General features: G+C 36.4%; 1 protein-coding gene across 3 annotated transcripts in view; it reads left to right on the plus strand.

The window, feature by feature from the left end:
* The window catches only part of PSEN1 (presenilin 1), a 95,224-nt gene that overhangs the window by 68,922 nt on the left and 7,343 nt on the right, over positions 1–18,959 (plus strand). For all 3 annotated transcript variants that reach the window (XM_012656183.1, XM_012656185.1, XM_012656184.1), the window contains 4 exons: positions 3,421–3,641; positions 7,063–7,161; positions 12,808–12,894; positions 16,089–16,262. In XM_012656183.1, the coding sequence (XP_012511637.1) occupies positions 3,421–3,641; positions 7,063–7,161; positions 12,808–12,894; positions 16,089–16,262 (581 nt within the window). The remainder of the gene's footprint in view (positions 1–3,420; positions 3,642–7,062; positions 7,162–12,807; positions 12,895–16,088; positions 16,263–18,959) is intronic.

Consider the following 18,959-nt stretch of genomic DNA (forward strand, 5'->3'; position numbering starts at 1 on the left):
ATTATCAATTTATATTATCCATAATATAATATGGATATGAATCTTTTCTCATATAAATAGTGCAGGGTTTTTTTTAATGACAAATGTATCTTTTGCTCTCACTATATACTATAGAGAAAACACTTTTTATTTATAGGTATACTCCCAAGAGATCTTAAATTTTGTTTTTGTTTGTTTGTTTGTTTGTTTGTTTTTTGAGACAGAGTCTCGCTCTGTCACCTGGCTAGAATAAAGTGCAGTGGTGTCATCATAGCTCACTACAACTTCAAACTCTTGGGCTCAGGAGATCCTCCTGCCTCAGCCTCCCAAGTAGCTGGGATTACAGGCACGCGCCACCATGCCCAGCTAATTTTTCTATTTTTTGTAGAGGCAGGGTCTCTCTGTGTTGCTCAGGCTGGTCTCAAACTCCTGGCCTCAAGCGATCCTCCTGCCTCAGCCTCCCAAAGTGTGGGATTATAGGCATGAGCCACTACCCCTGGCTATTCTAATACTTAATATAAGCCCAATTGTTATTTTGAATCTAGATAAGAAGATTCTAAAGTTTATTTGGAAAAATAAATGAGAGTATCCACAAAAAGAAATGAAGGAATACTAGGCCTACCTGATATGAAATTATAAAGCTACAATAATTAAAATAGTGAGACCTACAAAAAGGATTAGAAATTCTAGAAAAATGCTCAAATATATGACAGAATTTAGTTTATCGTAAATTAAATTTAGTATCAGTAGATTATAGATGGATTATTTAGTAATGTTTGATGTTAGGATAATTGGGTAGTCATTTGGGGGAAAAAATTTGTATTCCTTCCTTATATCTATACTGGGGTAAGTTCCAAGTGGATTAAAGATCTAAATATGAAAGTAGAACTATTAACTAGAGGAAAATATGGGGAAGAGGGAATATTATAACATATATATAATATTACAGTAAGGAAGGACCTTTTAAGTATGATACAAACCCTGGGCACATAAAAGAAAAGATTAATAAATTCATCTCCATTAAAAAAATTTCTGAAAAACAAAGAACAAACCAAAAAACCACACCATGAACAAAATCAAAGAATGAATGACAAACCACTAAACATATCTTCTACTCATTTCATAGACAAAGACTAATTTACTTTATATGTAAAGAACCTCTGCATGAAAATAAGATCAACAACCTAACCAAAAAATGGACAAAGGATATAACAGAAAGTTATAGTTAACAGAGAAACACAAATTATTCTTAAATAAGAACATTTAAGAATGGGCCAGGTGCTAGCACTTTGGGAGGCCAAAACAGGAGGATTGCTTGAGGCTAGGAGTTCAAGACCAGCTTAAGCAAGAGCGAAACCCCCTCTCTATTAAAAAATATAAAATAAGGAAAAATTAGCTAGGTGTAGTGAAACACGCCTGTAGTCCCAGCTACTGGGGAGGCTGAGGCAGGAGGATAACTTCAGCTCAGGAGTTGGTGGTTGCAGTGAACTATGATGACACCACTGCACTCTCTAGCCTGAGTGACAAGGAAAGACCCTGTCTCAAAAAAAGAAAACACATATATCCTTCTCATAAGATTAATACTATAATAATTAAAGCTATATATTAAGTTAACAAAGATCAAATAGTTTGATAATATGCTGGCAAAGATGCAGGGAAATAAATGCGTACATGTTGATATCTAACTTTTTATTAAGACCAGTTTGACAAATCCATTAAAATATTAAATGCATATGTCCTGAACCTAGTAAATTACAGGGATAATCATTGCAGTATTGTTTCTAATAGCAAAAGAATAGAATCGGTCTAAATACCATCAATAGAAAATTGGTTAAATAAATTATGGTACATCCATAAAGAAAGTCATTATAAGCTGGGTGTGGTGGTGCACACCTATAGTCCCTACTGTTCAGAAGGCTCAGGTGGGAGGATTGCTTGAACCCAGCAGTTTGAATCCAGCCTGGGCAACATAGTGAGACTCTGTACCTAAAAAAACTAAAATAGCCATTAAAAAGAATGGGGCAGCTCTGATATACTGGATACTGATGTAGAAAATTCTTCATTGTATTAGTAAGAGAAAAAAACCCGGTACAGAATATGGTATGCTATATTTGTATATAGTATGCTATCATTTGTGTCTATGATGTGTTATAAACTCTCTCTGGAAGGATACACATGAAATCAGTAATAGTGCTTTCCTCTAGTAAAGGGTAACTGTGGGACACAATGGGGAGGAAAACTTTTCACAGTATCTATTGTGAATTTTATATCTTATGATGTATTGCCTAGGCAAAGATTAATAAGTATTTTTTGAATGCTAGGATATCTTAAATGCTTAATACAAATATCTGATTGTCCAGAAATGTGATTATTTACCTTATTTTGGATTTCAAAGTGGGAGAAGAATCATCTTCCTGGATGGTACCAGTAACCCAAAGTTTATGCTTAAATAAAGGAGTGCTTTCTTTCTCCTCGGTTACCTAGGGCATTTTCTGTAGTTGCAGCCTCTTTCCTTTTAGGTGGTGGATTTTTTCCCCCCAAAATTAAAATAGTATTTTTCTTCATTATAAAAATGCTAGACGTTCATTGTTTTTGTTTTTTTTAACCAAAAAAAAAAAAAAGCATCATGTAAGATTATAAAAAAGAAAAGTGAAAAATGACCAGACTCTTACCACCTAAAGACAAGTCCTGTCATCTTTTCAGGAATTAATGTATCAGTTTCTTGCCCACTCTTCTCTCACAGTATTTTACATAAATAGGATCATATTTTTTTCAAGCAGCAATGTGTTATGCCTATACTCCATGTTTGTGTGTATAAAATATATATGTATTTTAGTGACCGCTAAACTTCATTGTATGAAAATTTATTTCCTACCTATAAAATTTTTTGATGCATGTTTAATTGTTTCTAATTTCAGGTATTTTAAACTAGTATTTCCCAAAGCATAATATGGTATTTTAGGTGGTATATGGCCATTTTCAGTTTTCATACTTACCTTTATAGCTATGGCTTGTGATACTGATTTCCCATTTATACGAATGATATAGAGCTTCCTGTTAAAATAAGCTCAACTTGAGGGAAAGAGGGAATTAATTTAAAGAAATGTTTATCCTATATCAAGCACAGTTGATACGGGATATGGTAAAATAATAAATGTGGGATATAAATATCTAATGTTTGGGAACCATCATTCTAAACAATGTTTGATGAAAGTTATTGTATATAATAAGGCTGGACACCATGGCTCACTCCCATAATCCCAGCACTTTGGTAGACCAGGGTAGACCAAGGACCCAGGCTTGAGCCTGGGAGATCGAGGTTACAGTGAGCTGTGATCATGCCACTGCACTCCAGCCTGGGTGACAGAGTGAGACCCTATCTCTTAAAAAAAAAAAAATTATTGTACATAAATCTTTTAAAATCTGCTTAATTTTTTTCAGAGAAGTGTTTAAAACCTATAACGTTGCTGTGGACTACATTACTGTTGCGCTCCTGATCTGGAATTTCGGTGTGGTGGGAATGATTTCCATTCACTGGAAAGGTCCACTTCGACTCCAGCAGGCATATCTCATTATGATCAGTGCCCTCATGGCCCTGGTGTTTATCAAGTACCTCCCTGAATGGACTGCGTGGCTCATCTTGGCTGTAATCTCAGTATATGGTAAAACCCAAGATTAAATTTGTTCATTACAGAAATGCCTCACTGGCATGTTTTTCTTCCTCATCTAATTATCTTGACTTAGGGAAAATGCTTCAGTAAATAATTTGCTATAGTATCTTTTCACTTGATCTTAGCCTAAAGGCCAAGAAGTGATTATAGTATCCTTTTCATACAAAGGTTTCAAAATTTTTGAGGTTGAGTTTTTTTAAAATGTTTTTTTGCTGCCTGCAGTTTAGCTTGGTGATGGGTTGATGGAAGGAACCTTGAACTGCTGGTCAGAAGACTTAGATTCAAATTCCATCTCTAACATGTACAGTCTTTATGATCTTAGGAAAGTGACTCAGGCTCTTTGAGCTGCAGTTACCTCATTTGTAAATTGGGAACAGTGCTTCTCTGGGTTGTAAGAGTTTAGTGAATTGAATATATATTTAAAAGAACAAGCAGAGTGCTTGATATGTAAATTGCTCAGTTCATTTTTAAAATCAAAATTAGGTTACTGGCCGGACGCGGTGGCTCACGCCTGTAATTCTAGCACTCTGGGAGGCCGAGGCGGGGGGATCGTTTGACCTCAGGAGTTCGAGACCAGCCTGAGCAAGGGCGAGACCCCGTCTCTACTAAAAATAGAAAGAAATTAGCTGGACAACTAAAAATATATAGAAAAAATCAGCCAGGCATGGTGGCGCATGCCTGTAATCCCAGGCACTCGGGAGGCTGAGGCAGGAGGATCACTACAGCCCAGGAGTTTGAGGTTGCTGTGAGCTAGGCTGATGCCACAGCACTCTAGCCCGGGAAACACAGTGAGACTCTTGTCTCAAAAAAAAAAAAGAGAGAGAAATTAGGTTACCTACTTTTTATAAGGTAACTTAAGTAGAATTACTCTTAAAAATTAAGCTTTTTGGGCAGTGTGAGATTCAAATTCTGTAACAACCAGTGTGACATGAATCCTGAACAGTCAAAGTGTACCCCGGCATAAATAACTGAAGCAGCTGTACAGGTACATACTCTGTGGCTGTTGCCCTGCATGAAAGCCAAAAGAGATCCGATTTCAGAGGTCAGTATGTAGTTTCTGTATTATAAGGCCATACTCTTTTATCACTGTTCAAGGCTTATTAAAATGTCTGGTGGCCTGTACCAGGAAACCTCGTCATCCCCATTTGATTAACGAAGAAACAGTCTGTGGAAATAGTATTGAACTGGTTCTGTTCTTGTATTTGAATAATCTGTCATGGAACTATAGAATTCATATACTTGCTGTGCCTGACTTCATAATGACTGTATGTTATAAAATACTTGATGGTTTGCAAAGTACTCATCTCTTATTGCTTAGCTGTGATTAAGAATGCCAGTTCTGGGCCAGGCACGGTGGCTCACGCCTGTAATCCTAGCTCTCTAGGAGGCTGAGGCGGGCGAATTGTTTGAGCTCAGGAGTTCGAAACCAGCCTGAGCAAGAGCGAGACCCCGTCTCTACTAAAAATACAAAGAAATTAATTGGACAACTAAAAATATGTAGAAAAAACTAGCCGGGCATGGTGGCGCATGCCTATAGTCCCAGCTACTCGGGAGGCTGAGGCAGGAGGATCGCTTGAGCCCAGGAGTTTGAGGTTGCTGTGAGCTAAGATGATGCCACGGCACTCTAGCCCGGGCAACACAGTGAGACTCTGTCTCAAAAAAAAAAAAGAATGCCAGTTCTGGAGACAGAATACCTGGGTTCAAATCTAGACTCTTCTACTCATCACTTACTGGCTGTTTGACCACATACAGGATACTCAGCCTCTAAGTCTTAGTAGATTAAATTACGTGTTACGTATGATACACTAATACTCTTAGAGCAGTATCTGTCAGTAAATGGTAGTTGTTATTTTTTATATAATTCTGTGAAGTAATGAAGGCAGTTATCCCTATTTTACTGCTAAGAAACTTGGAGTTTTTTAGAGGTGAATTATTTGCCTAAGCATAAACTGTTTGTCTAGAGTCTGAATTCCCAAGTCCAGTATTCTTTCCACCATATTACACTATTTCTGCCATCAACCCTCTATTTTGTCTGCACATAATACAAATGATTATTTCTATAGAGCTTTGAGTTCCTTTAAATTAAGAGGTTTTTATATCCAATATTTAGAGTAGTGATTCTCAACTTCGTTTTTATAAGGTCTCAAGATGCTGTAATTTGTTACAAAGATTGTTTTGGGAATTTTCAAAGCAAAATTAATTTTAATTCACTTCAATTACTTTAAAATATAAGTGAGTTTATAATTTAGCAATTCTATTAGGGAGAACACGTCATAAAACCAAAATAGTTACAGGATGTGGCAGCTTCAAACAAGCTGAAAATCCTATTATTTTGGAGCAAGACAATATTTCCCTTTTCTTATTCAAACAAATTGAAATGTGAATGGCGGGAATAGAGATTTGTGTGCGTATGTGTGTGTGTGTTTTATTACTGTACTATGTTTTACACTGTTATGCAAGGAGACTGGACCACTTCAAGGCATGAAGTTTTTTTATTTAAATGCATTTAAATGACAATAATGTCAACACAAGCTATCAATTTTTCCTTTACAAATTTAGCTATACCTGTTCTATATTTTTAAATGTTTAAAATTATTTTTATATTTCTATATTCTGAATTTTCATGACATAGAAAATGAAAGAAAAATCGCAGTTGATGAAAAGAAGTAATGGTGTAATCAGGAAAAATTTAGGCATATTGCTTCCTCTCTGAATTACTATTTTTGTAAAATAAGCCACTTTTTAGTACCACATGTGTTCTGAGACCTGAATGTTTGTAAAGTGCTTTTATTTGCCTGGAGACTAAAGAAATTCTAAACTTTATCATGCAAAGAGTTGTTAATTATTTTGTTTTATTTAAGTTTATTGTCCTCTTATTTCAATTATCTACATAATACTATTTTTAAAAAGGAGAAAGGATGAATCTTTTCTATTGTACTCTTCATATTTTGACAAGTTCAGTCAAATCCCCTCTATTAAATTCCTCTCGGAGTAGAACTTGTATTTGTAGCTCATAGCTGTGATTTGTTTGGGAGTGACTTGTCCTCATTTCTGCTTGTTGTGGATTGACAACTGCCCTAGAATAGTATGTCTTGTTATCTCTGCCTCTTTCCTTCAAACTGGGAAGACTTATTCCTAGAATCCAGCAATGATACACTGTAGACTAAGCAAATAGCAGTCAAACCCAAAATGAAATTGTTAGAGAGCTTCTGTTTGGTTTTGTTTATTTTATTTAGGTTGTTTTTCCTCCACCAGTTTACCTGCTATTTATTTCATATTCATTCAATATCTTTTGTGTAAATGAAAACAAAAAATTAAACCTTTTCCTTTGGTCAATTCCTCCCTAACACACCCATTTACAAATTTAGCCCATGCATTTTATCAAAAGCCTTTTGTATTTTTCTCTTTCTAGATTTAGTGGCTGTTTTGTGTCCAAAAGGTCCACTCCGTATGCTGGTTGAAACAGCTCAGGAGAGAAATGAAACTCTATTTCCAGCTCTCATTTACTCCTGTAAGTACTGAGAATGATACTGAATTAGTAATCAGCTTAGAATTTATAGGAACTCTAACACATGTACTTATGGTCATTATCATGGTACTTTTTTCTCATCTTAAATGCACAGCATTAATGGAACTCCTGCAGATCTCTTTTTGTTGCAAACCATTCATTGTCTTTTACCTGATGTTGATTCAATATGAGTAGAAAGAAAGGAAATATTTAGAGGTCGGAGAGCCAGTATTTCCATTTAAAAACTTGTTAGTCAAGAGTTAGCGAACATTTATGTATACATATATATTACAGGTGAATCTTACCCTAGCTTATTGAAAGAATTGTGCTCTTCCTTCAGAATGTGTTTACCTTTTTTTGTTTTAGAGTTATACCCTTCCTAATCATTCAGTAAATATTGATTGAGCATCAACCTTATCTGTGCTGTGGAAAACCAAAAAGATGGTTAAGATACTTTGCCTTCTCTCAGAGCTCATTTGCTTACAATTCAGAGGTGAGGTAAGAGATGTATATAAAAAAGCAACATCTGAGGCAGAGTGTTATCATATTTACAAGAGGTACAATCAGAGTGCAGAGAGAGTTCAAAAAAGGGAAAATATGGCTGGGGAGTCAGGGAATGCTTGGTGGAAGAGGCAGCATTTAGTTTGAAACGTTTAAGGGTGGATGGGATTTCATAAGTAGAGATGGAAGAGTTGATTCTAAAAGTGAGCTCATCACAAAAAATGGCTTGAAGTTGTAAAGTGTGAAGCATCTTTATCAAATTTCATGTATTCAATTTGACTAGAACATGGAGTATGAAGTGGGGAGAATACTAGGAGTTGAGTTTGAAAAGGCAGATTAGGGCAAGATCAAGGATACTAAGGAGTGATTGGTTTCGGTATCTGTGTGCTGTTCCGTGATCCCTGGGAAATCAGAAGGTTCTCGAGCAGAAGAAAATGTGATCAGAGCCGTGCCTTTGCAAGCCGGCAGCGTTGTGTAAGATGAATTGGAGAGGGTGGATGCTGAGATCATGGGAAGCATACTAAGATGATATTGCCATGATCTAGGTGGAAGATAGAGTTTGAGTTATGGCATTGGCAGTAGCAATCAAGAGAAGGGCTTAATGAGAGATTTCAGAAGGAGAATCAGTAGTTCTTAGCAACTGAGATTAGAAGTTTTAAGCCTGAAGGAAAGGTGATGAAGAAGAAATGTTTTCTTCTTTGAGGGATCTGTTTCGTTGTATGTATTTTGTGGTCCATATCTAATTTAGTTTATGGTACTTGTGGGCCATTCAGGTAGAAATTTCCAGCAGGAGTTTAGAAGTGAAGTACTAGTGGTTGGAAAAAGGTTGATATTAGAGATGCAAAGTTGAAGAACATCAGCATAGAGGTGATAGTTAAGCTCTGGGAGTGCGTGAGTGATTCAAATAAAAGTAGAAGAGAGGCCAGGCATGGGTGTTTCACACCTGGAATCCCAACACTGTGGGAGGCTGAGGCAAGGAGGATCACTTGAGCCCAGCAGTTGGAGGCTTCAGTGAGCTTTGATCACGCCACTACACTCCAGCCTAGGTGACAGAGTGAGACCCTGTTTATTTAAAAAAGAAAAAGTCATCAAAGATAATGAGGACTAAGTAAACCACACAGGATTTGGTGCCTAAGACATCATTGTGACATTGAAGAGAGCAATTTCTGTAAAATGATAGGACCAGAAACAGTATTCCAAAGGGAAGAAGGTGTGTGTGTATCTGTGTTTTGTTGGTGCTGGCAATGGAAGTGATGGTGTAGGCAGAGAACAGATGGTGAAGGAGAGGTATAATAAATACCACCCACTATGTCAAAAATTGCCGTCTCAGCCGGGCCTGGTGGCTCACACCTGTAATCCCAGCACTCTGGAAGGCCGAAGCAGGATTGCTTGAGGCCGGGGAGTTTGAGAGCAACCTGAGCAAGATAGCGAGACCCTGTCTCTACAAAAAAAATAAAAGTTAAAAAAATTAGCCAAGCGTGGTAGCCTGGCCCTGTAATCCCAGCTATTCCAGAGGCTGAGGCAGGAGGACCACTTGACCCCAGGAGTTTAAACCTGCAGTGAGCTATGACCACACCACTGCACTCTAGCCTGGACAACAGAGCAAGACCTTGTCTCAAAAAAAAAAAAAAAGAAAAGAAAATCTTACAGGCAGAGCAAGGTTATCTACAAAGCAAGTAGAAACTGCTCTAAAAGTTCAGGAAGAGGAGTTAGGCCTAGAACAGGGAAATACCTGGAAGGAAGAAAAAGGAAGACAGAAAAGCAGAAGAGAGTGAAGTATAGTGAAATATTGAAGGAGGTAAATTTGGGAGCCCATGTTAGTTGACCTCAGTCTTTCTGGTAAACCTGATGTTAGTCATTTGTGGAAAGTGGAAGAGATATGGGGGTTATGCCCATAGTTGGAGAAGTTTGGTTAAGTTTTAGAACAGCTGTCTGGAACGCAAGGATCTTTTACTCTATCTCCAACATAAATCTATTATCAAGTGCTTACTGTGTTTATTGGCAGAAAAGAGCAGATGAAGTTTTGAGCATCAACATTTTATGTAATTTATATTTGTGCACACAAAATGTTCCATGAAATGTTAATAGTTAATGCTAGAAATTTAGACTAAGGGAATATACTTGCAGAAGTATGGAAATATGTTCACTGAAACAATGCTTGTATTAGGGAAAAACTTGAGGTAACCTGAGTGTCCATCAGAAGGGGGCACTTTAAAATAATTATGGCACATTCATACAGTGGATCATTGTGCAGCCATCAAAAAGAATGGAGTGCTCTGTATATGTCCAACTATTTTTTAAATGTCCAAAATTATATATATTAAATATAAAAGCAGGATTTAAAGCAGTATATGCAGTATCCTTTGGGAGACAGTGGGGAAGGGGGCTGTATATGTGTGGATGTGTCTGTGTATACAAAATTCTCATGTTTATATCCACTTCAGGGAAAAAGTACTGATTAGTGTTTTAACAGAATGTAAGAAAACGGTAACACTAATCAATACTTTTCCCCTGAAGTGGATGTAAACATGAATATGAAAGTCAGTCTTATTTATTCTTTAAAAATACAGTCCTTCCATGTGCTTTTGTAGTCTCTCTCAGTTAAGGATATTCAGTTTTCAAAAGGCTCTTATCCTCAGGAAATATATGAGCAATTTTGTTTTTTATTCCTATCATCTGACAGGAAAAGTGTACACCTACTCTTTGAACTAACTCATTCTTCCCTTACAGTCATTAGTAGAGATGGTCCACTCAGGAAGCTTATCTAAAAATGAAGCTAACAATTCCTTGAGATAGATCATTTTATGTAAAACTTTCCTTTGATTTCATATCAGTTCGTGGGGTTTTATATTATGTAAATTTTTAAAACTGCATATTTTCCTATTGAGCTAAGATGTTTGGTGATAGAAAAGTGGTTTATTGGATATTATTTTAGTATTATTAATTCATTCAACAAATATATAATTTACGATAATCACATCAGGGGACACCAAACTACTGCCTACAGCCAAATGTGGTCCATGGCCTGGTTTTGTTTTGTTTTGGTTTGGTTTTTTGGAGACAAGGTCTGATTTTTGCCCAGGACGGGGTGCAGTAGTGTCATCATAGCTCACTGCAGCCTCCAACTCCTAGGCTCAAGCAATCCTCCTGCCTCAGCCTCCGAAATAGCTGGACTACAGGCATGCACCACCACACCCAGCTAATTTTTTATAGAGATGAGATCTTACTAGGCTGGTCTCCAACTCCTGACCTCAAGTAATCATCCCACTTTGGCCTCCCAAAGTGTTAGGATTACAAGCTTGAGCCACTGTGCCTGGCCGCATGGCCTATTTTTGTACAGCTGGGAAGCTAAGAATGGTTTTTACATTTTTAAAAGGTTGTTTAAAAGAACAAGGAAGAATATGTGGCTCACAAAGCCTGCATTGTTTAATCTCTGGCACTTTACAGAAAAAGTTATCTGATCCTTTATTTTCACAGTAATAGTCAATGCTAAAACAGAAAGGTTTGTAACTATATTTGTTCATACTTGCATGAAGAAAGGAAAATAAATACCTGCTGCCTTCATTGCCAAAAACGGTATAGAAGTGTGCGAACAGTGTATATAGTGGTTGCCCTTCTGTTTTTCTTCTTTGGATCTAGTTAAACAGTATATTTCCTGCCTGGCTTATGTTGACTTTTGATCAGTTAGTTGGGTTATCATATAATGAAACTTGTTTGACTTCAAAAATTACAAGGCCATGGTGAATTACAGAATTTCAGCCTCTTTGGCTGTGTATTTCTTCAAGAAACCTAAGAGCGTTAGGAACATGGGTATAACTATACAATTACAGTGATAAAAAACCAGACAGACACAGATGCCAAGTATCTTGTTTAAAATTGCTTACTGTAACCAGATTGGACTGAAGTTGCTGCTGGCAATTGCTTGCTACTATAGCTCCATATGGCTCATATGTGTTATATGTGTTTTTATATTATTGTTGTGTATCTTCAGGATAAATTCCCAAAAGTGGTATTGCTGGGTTGAAGGTTTAATGCACAGGTAGTTTTGTTAGATGTTATCAGATTCCCCTGTAATAGGGATTATTCCATTTTTCATTCCTACCTGAAATATATAGGAGAAAGAAGCATCATTTTAAAGTATTCACATTGGGCCAGGCACAGTGGCTCACACCTGTAATCCTAGCACTTTGGGAGGCCGAGGTGGGAGGATCACTCAAGGTCAGGAGTTCAAAACCAGCCTGAGCAAGAGCGAGACCCCATCTCTACTAAAAATAGAAAGTAATTAGTCAGACAACTAAAAATATATAGAAAAAATTAGCCGGGCATGGTGGCGCATACCTCTAGTCCCAGCTCCTCTGGAGGCTGAGGCAGAAGGATTGCTTGAGCCCTGGAGTTTGAGGTTGCTGTGAGCTAGGCTGACACCACGGCAGTGTAGCCCGGGCATCAGAGTGAGACTCTGTCAATCAGTCAATCAATAAATAACACATTATCTATTAACTAAGATGTGTTAGAGATATGTGTCTAGATCTATGTAGATATATATGTTATTTCAATATAAGGGACATAGAAAGGCCAGTTGATAGTCCCCTTTATGTTTATTGCTTTTAACTGTTTTTTTCCTTCTCCACATTTAAAACATGGTTTAGGATTATTGAACATTCCAAAAGTGAGACATAATATGAAGGAAATTTCCTTCATGCATCTTTAGAATTATAATCTTCTTCCAAGGCTTTTGTGAACCCCAGTGTGTCCTTGAATTTAATTCCAATAAATAATTTTTATCAGTGAGGTCACACTATTTTAGGACATTCAACTAGTCCAGCTATTATTCCAGTGGTATTTTGCTAGCCTGAATGGTTTTCCTTCTGACTACTTTTCAGGGACTGTAAACAATGATGAACAGTTTTGTGGTAGCAGCTACAGTTTGAACACAACACTAAACATTCAATTTCAGAATTTTTTTTATCTGCTAAAATTAAAGAGAATCATTTTTTTTAGCATACATTTATTTCTGATTGTTAAGGATTCTTAAAGCAGCAATAAGAAGATTAGTGATTTGTATAGAAAAGTAACTGTCTACTGCTGTCTATTCATATACTTTCCTTCCATGTTTCCGGTGCTTACCTGGAATTTTGTCTTTCTCAACAGCAACAATGGTGTGGTTGGTGAATATGGCAGAAGGAGACCCAGAAGCCCAAAGGAGGGTATCTAAAAACACTAAATATAAAGCACAAAGTAGGTGACTTTTATTTGGAAATATCCTGTTTTTTCATGATCATTGTCATCTTACAGGCTAACAGTGGGTTATGAGGCAATTAGTGATTTTTAACCTCTTTCTTTGGTCATGGACTCCTTTGAGAATTTCTTGAAAGATGTGGTAATGCCCAGTAAGTACACAGATTAATATTTAAGGAGTTCAGATACTCCAGACCCAACAGTACAGTCAAGGCACCCTAGGTTCAGATTTCTGCCATTGAATACCTGATATGAGTATGGAAAGGTTCAAGTCAAGGCTATGATTTTTTAAAGAAAAAATAAGCTCTCCAAACATGTAAAAATGATAGCCCCTTATCTAACATGGCCAGAGTAACTTAACTATAATTTGATTTGAGATGTGGTAATGTTTATACTGAGAAGCTCAAATATTCCAGTGGATATGACTTTCTGGAAGAGAATAATAATGGCTTAGGATAGAAGAGTGAAAGGCCCACTGTAGCTACTACAGAAGATATTAAGAACACAAATTAGAAGTTGTTATTAGAAAGAGTTGAGGAATAACAACATAATATAAATGGTAAAGAAAGGAAAAATTTTAAAGCAAAACAAAGGGCTAACCTTATGAGGAAGCTGAAAAACAGGAAAAATAAAGATTGGTGAGGAAAAAGGTCTTGAGTTGCTGTTTGTCAGGAAAGGGAGAGTTGAGGTTTTGTAGAACCAAGAAAACTGCAGGGTTAGCGTTTGGATAACTTCAGGGAGGATACTTTGAGTTGGGAATTCATATTTGGGACCCAGAGATATCAGGCTTCATCCTGCAGTGAGCAAGGAAACAGAACAAGGTGGAGTTAGACCAGTAGTAGACCTAGTAGAAAAATAGGAAATGTATTGGAAACAATTGCTACAAGCCTGGTTATTGTGTTAACCTGTGTTCAGCTAAAGAAAATTAAAAGGTCATTTGTCTGTGAATTTATAGGTATATGAGCATGAGTGTGTATTTAGCACGTCAAGATTTTATTCTTTTGACAAATGTTGGTTGAGCACCTGTGTGTCCAGTACTTTGCCAGGCAGTGGGGATATAGTACTGAACAAGACATGCCCTGCCCTTGTGGAGCTTATAATATATTTGGGGAGATAGACATTCAACATATTATTACATAAATAATTAAGTTTATAGTAGGGAAATTTTAAGTATTCTGGAAAGTCAAGGAAGGCTTCCCTGAGGAAGTGATAATAGCAGTGGACGAAGAGCTTTTCAGAAGAGGAAACTCATGGGTGAAGGCTTTGAAGTGAGAAGGCAGGATGAACAGCAGAGTTCCTCAGTGAGAGTGCTGCTGGTGTTTTAGGTGGGACAGTTCTTCATTGTGTGGGACTTCACCTCACATTGCAAGATACTTAGAATCCCTGGCCCGTCACCCACTGAAGGCCAATAGTGGCTCCAAGGCCTTGTGATAACCAAAACCTCCTCCATACTAGTTATTTCCAAACACCCCCTAGTGCCATCCCTAGACGAAAACCACTGTATTAGTGAAACTAGAAGTTAGATTGGAACAAAAAAACATAGGGTTCCAACAGGGATGTCTGTGCAAGGGAAAAAAAATAATAGAATGGAGAGATTACCTGATGTGTTTGAACTGTCAGAGAGTTTGAGGATAAATTAGTCATAGTTATTACATAGAGAATCCATCAAGGGAAAAAATGAGGCAGTTATCCAGAGAAAACAAAAAGTTGTTCAAAAAAGCAAATGTAATTATATTCTGGCTGTAGCAAAATAGTTTAGTTGTGAATACTATATTCATAGTGATAATCTTATTAATAAAGCTGAATTTAACAAAACGATGACATTGGGAAGATGGGAGGAGTTAATGAGTATGCATGCATAAGAGGATGAGAGCCAATGCTTCATCTTCCCTCTAGGAAATGAGTAAATATCTAAATTAAAATATCAAGACAGAGCACGATGAGCATGCTATTTATAATTAATTATGGAGGTAAATACCAAAAGAAACAGCTAAGAGTTGAAAGGAGGAATGAGGATCAGGAATGAGGAGGGATGGGGCCGAACAGGGGCTGCTGTTTTTATTTGTGAGTCTTGTTCTTAGATGATTTTATAAACTCTGAACCAGGGAAGATTTGGGCTTTGTGGAGACTTGGTTAAGAAAAAGAATACAAAACTACCAATACAAAATTGCTAGGGCTGTCCCAGAGGAAGTCTATTCAAGTAAGAGCCGTGACGTGTACAAGCTTCACTTACTTATTCACAGTAAATGTACTTCTGCTATAAACATGTATTACTTTTATAAAAAATAAAGGAAGCAAAAAAGTTTTGCTTATGTATTAATATTTTAACTATTTTTAATGTATGGAAGTTTCTCCAGACTGTCATGCTCACCATTTTGAATCAGATTGACAGGCATTACAACAAAGCGACTAGCCTATAAAGCAATTCACTTCTCTTCCTTTCTCCCTTCCCCTGCCATAATGAATCCACTTTTATAACTCAGTCACTCAAGCCAGTGGTATATGCTAATAGTTAGGAAACTTTTAGCTGCAAAGAACAGAAAAACTCAGCTCAGTTGCCTTAAACAAAGAATGAAATGTATTCTCCCATGTGATGAGAAGTCCCAAGGCATTTATAGAGTTTATTTTATAGCTCATTGATGTTATCAAGAGCCCAGGTTCTTTCCGTCTTCCTACTCTGCCATCTTTAGCATATAGGCTTGGTCCTCAGCCTCACTGCTTCTAATGGTCACCACTGTCGTGCCAGGCATCATATACAGCCAGATAAGACAACATCCAGGGCAAGAAAGTGTTTGTTTCTTCCTTGAATCTCTCTTAAAGAGTGAGAAAATTTCCCCCAAATTCCCAGCAGACCTTTCCTTACCACTCATTGGCTCATAGTGAGTCACAACCCCACAGCCTTAGAGCTTTCATTGGGAAGAAGAATGGGTTGGTCAAGATTTACCACCAGAGTCATGTGGTTGAGGGGTGGAAACCCAAATGAATCAAGATTCTGCCCTCAGGAAATAAGGAGGAAAATGGTGATTGGAAAAGCCACCAGCAGACACTACTACAGCCCACAGCTTTGTGGTTTAACAGCCAGCTAACCTAGTTATTAATACAATGACAGGTAGTTACTGTGTCTGTGTAATTTTCTTAAAGGTATTAAGAAATTTTTCTAAGTATTAGAGTGTAATTTCCACTTTCTCTTGAAGGTACAGAAAGGGAGTCACAAGATGCTGTTGCAGAGAATGACGATGGTGGCTTCAGTGAAGAGTGGGAAGCCCAAAGGGACAGTCAACTAGGGCCGCATCGCTCTACATCTGAGTCACGAGCTGCTGTCCAGGAAATTTCCAACAGCATCCCAGCCAGTGAAGATCCAGAGGAAAGTATGTGCATTTCTCTATGTTGCAAAGTCATGGATTTCTTTAGGTGGCTACATTATCAACCTCTCCAAGAATAAAATGAAGTGAGAGCATTGCAATCTAATTCTATATCAAATAGATATGATATAGATTTTAGTGAGAAATATCAGTAATGGTGATTTTTATTACACTTAAGTTTATTAATAGGCAAAATTCTGCCCTTCATATTTTTCATTTTTTGTTTTATTTTTTAAAAGCCAGTCAAATTTAGTAGGGGATTGTATACCAATTTTAATGACAATAATGTTATTAATAATAAGTTCTGATAACCCACTACCATCAGACCTGCCCAGAGGTTTTAAATAGGACTTTTACAGCCTGATCTTTTGGCATTTATTTCATAAAGTAAAAGATTTTTTTGAAATTATTCCAATAAGATTTCATGGTTGTAATACATTTGTGTGCAAAAATTTCATTAATATATTTCACTCTTTGCTGTACCGAGATCTGTGGATTTGCATGTTACAATCTTTTACATCGTTACTCCTTTTGTTGGCAAGTACTATAGTTTATTAATTTTAAGGAAAATCAAAGTGATTTAGAATATTGGCAGAAATGCAAATATTTCTTTAGTGTCTAAGATGCATTTCCACTTGATAGATTTAAGTTAGCACTTAGGACTTCTTAGGAACATTATCTGTCAGCCATTAGAGCCCCTTGGTTAGGGCTCAGTCATCTCTTCAGTTAATCTTAGAGATTTGATGTATTGAATAAGGAGATTAGCACATTCTACAACTAAATTATCCTCAGTTTTCTTGTTTTCACAAAAGTGAAATTCGATTAAAACATTACAACAAAATATTAAGTAATTTTAAAGAACCAAACACCTAGATTTCTTAGTTTATTTAATCATTAATTATTATGACCTTGACATTATACTTCAGTTTGAGCAGAACACTTTTTACAGCTTGCTCTGCTTTTAACTGAGTCAGAACTTTCCCTGGGCATATTCATGACTTTGTTGCTTGGCTGAGTTTTCCAGGTGTCAAAGTTCAGCTGCAGCCTGTGACTTTCCCACTCCTGGGGAACTAGACATAATTGTCTACTCTTACACCAAGTTTAACTTGCCTTTGCTGATAGTTTGTTCTGCCCTCAAAGTTATCACCATGAATAGGTTGCCTCTTCTGTTACTTTCCTCTTTTCTCACAGGTACCTGGAACCAAAAGAAACAAATAATATAGTTGTTGACCAGAGCAACAGCTTAATTCTTTAATGACTGCCTTTTCCAATGAGAAGATACCTTCTCCTATAACCTCCTTATGTCCTTTTCATCTGCAACTTTTTTGTTTTTAAAGGAAAACTCAAGTATTGCCCCTCTTAAGTTCAGAGCAGTATTTTCTTTATCTGGGGCCAGTATAAACTAATAATTGACATTCTTCATCATCTCAGTATCTACCACACATATAAGCATCTCTGATTGCATTAGTGAGTTAAATCAGACTTATGGTTACTTACAAAAAAGTATCAGTTACTAGAATTCAGTTTCTAACAGACACATGTGTCTTCCAAAACAGCCTTTTGAAAATCAACATTTAATCAGAAAACTGAACAAAGTTTTTAATTAGAAGTGTAAAACATTTTTATTCAGTTTATCAGAGTGGTGAAGTTAGCCTGTCGTTTCTAGGAGTGGAAAATGGAGTCATAGAGACTTTCTGTAACCTCTAGGGACATAGAGGGAGATAGATTTTGCTAGTTTCTTCAAGTCGAGGAAAGGATTTTAGTAGAAAGGTAAAATTATAAATTTCAGGCAGTTTTTAATATGTTTATATTTATTGAAAAGATAATGGGAAATATTTTGTTGTGTTATTATATTTATATTAGACACATATGCTGCCAGAGGTAGTTTAGGGAAATCTTATAATTAGAGTGAATATTCACCATCATTTATTATCTTTACCAGCCTTGTGCTTGATATACAAGCAAATGCCCCTTAATATTTAGGGAGCACCATAATTATCCAAAATTATTTTTCAGAATTGGCAATGAAAACAAAACAAAGCAAAATAAAAAAACCAAAAAAAAAAAAACAGTAGAAGGCCTAGATTACTATTATTAATAGTAAATGGCAGTCAAATACTAGTAGCCAATCTCAGCACTCCAACACTTGGCAATAGAATACTATTCATTTATTATGTTTAACTTAAGCTGTTTCCATTGCTGTGACTTTAGTTTCTTGGCCGTGGCATATTTTGGTTGAATAAATCAAAAGGAGCTGTTTAAAGAAAATTTCCCAAGCAAACGTAATTTTTCTTAGTTTTTATATACTGTTCCAGTCTCTTCTGGATATAGGTAAATAAAACATCACTGCAGTAATTGCCTAAAGAAAAATTAATGGTTACTACTTTATCTCCTGACTCTATTTTAATTTTGTTAATACAATATATCTACATTTCTTCCTCTGTTAAAATGAATGCTGCGAACTATTATACAGCATTTGCCATGATATTGCTAATATTTAAACAAACAGCTTTTTAAATTAAAAAAAGTGAGGCTGTAAATTTAAGCTTGATTCAAAACATTAAATTTGTTTGTTTTGTAATAGCTTTATTGAGGTATAATTCACATACTATACAACTCATTCATTTAAAGGGTTGGCTTTGGTATATTCACAAGATCATTCAACCATCACCACAATTAGTTTTTTTTTTTTTTTTTTTTTTG

Source organism: Propithecus coquereli, unplaced genomic scaffold (genome assembly GCF_000956105.1).
Source record: "Propithecus coquereli isolate 6110/MARCELLA unplaced genomic scaffold, Pcoq_1.0 Scaffold5, whole genome shotgun sequence".
In the NCBI taxonomy this organism is placed as follows: domain Eukaryota; kingdom Metazoa; phylum Chordata; class Mammalia; order Primates; family Indriidae; genus Propithecus; species Propithecus coquereli.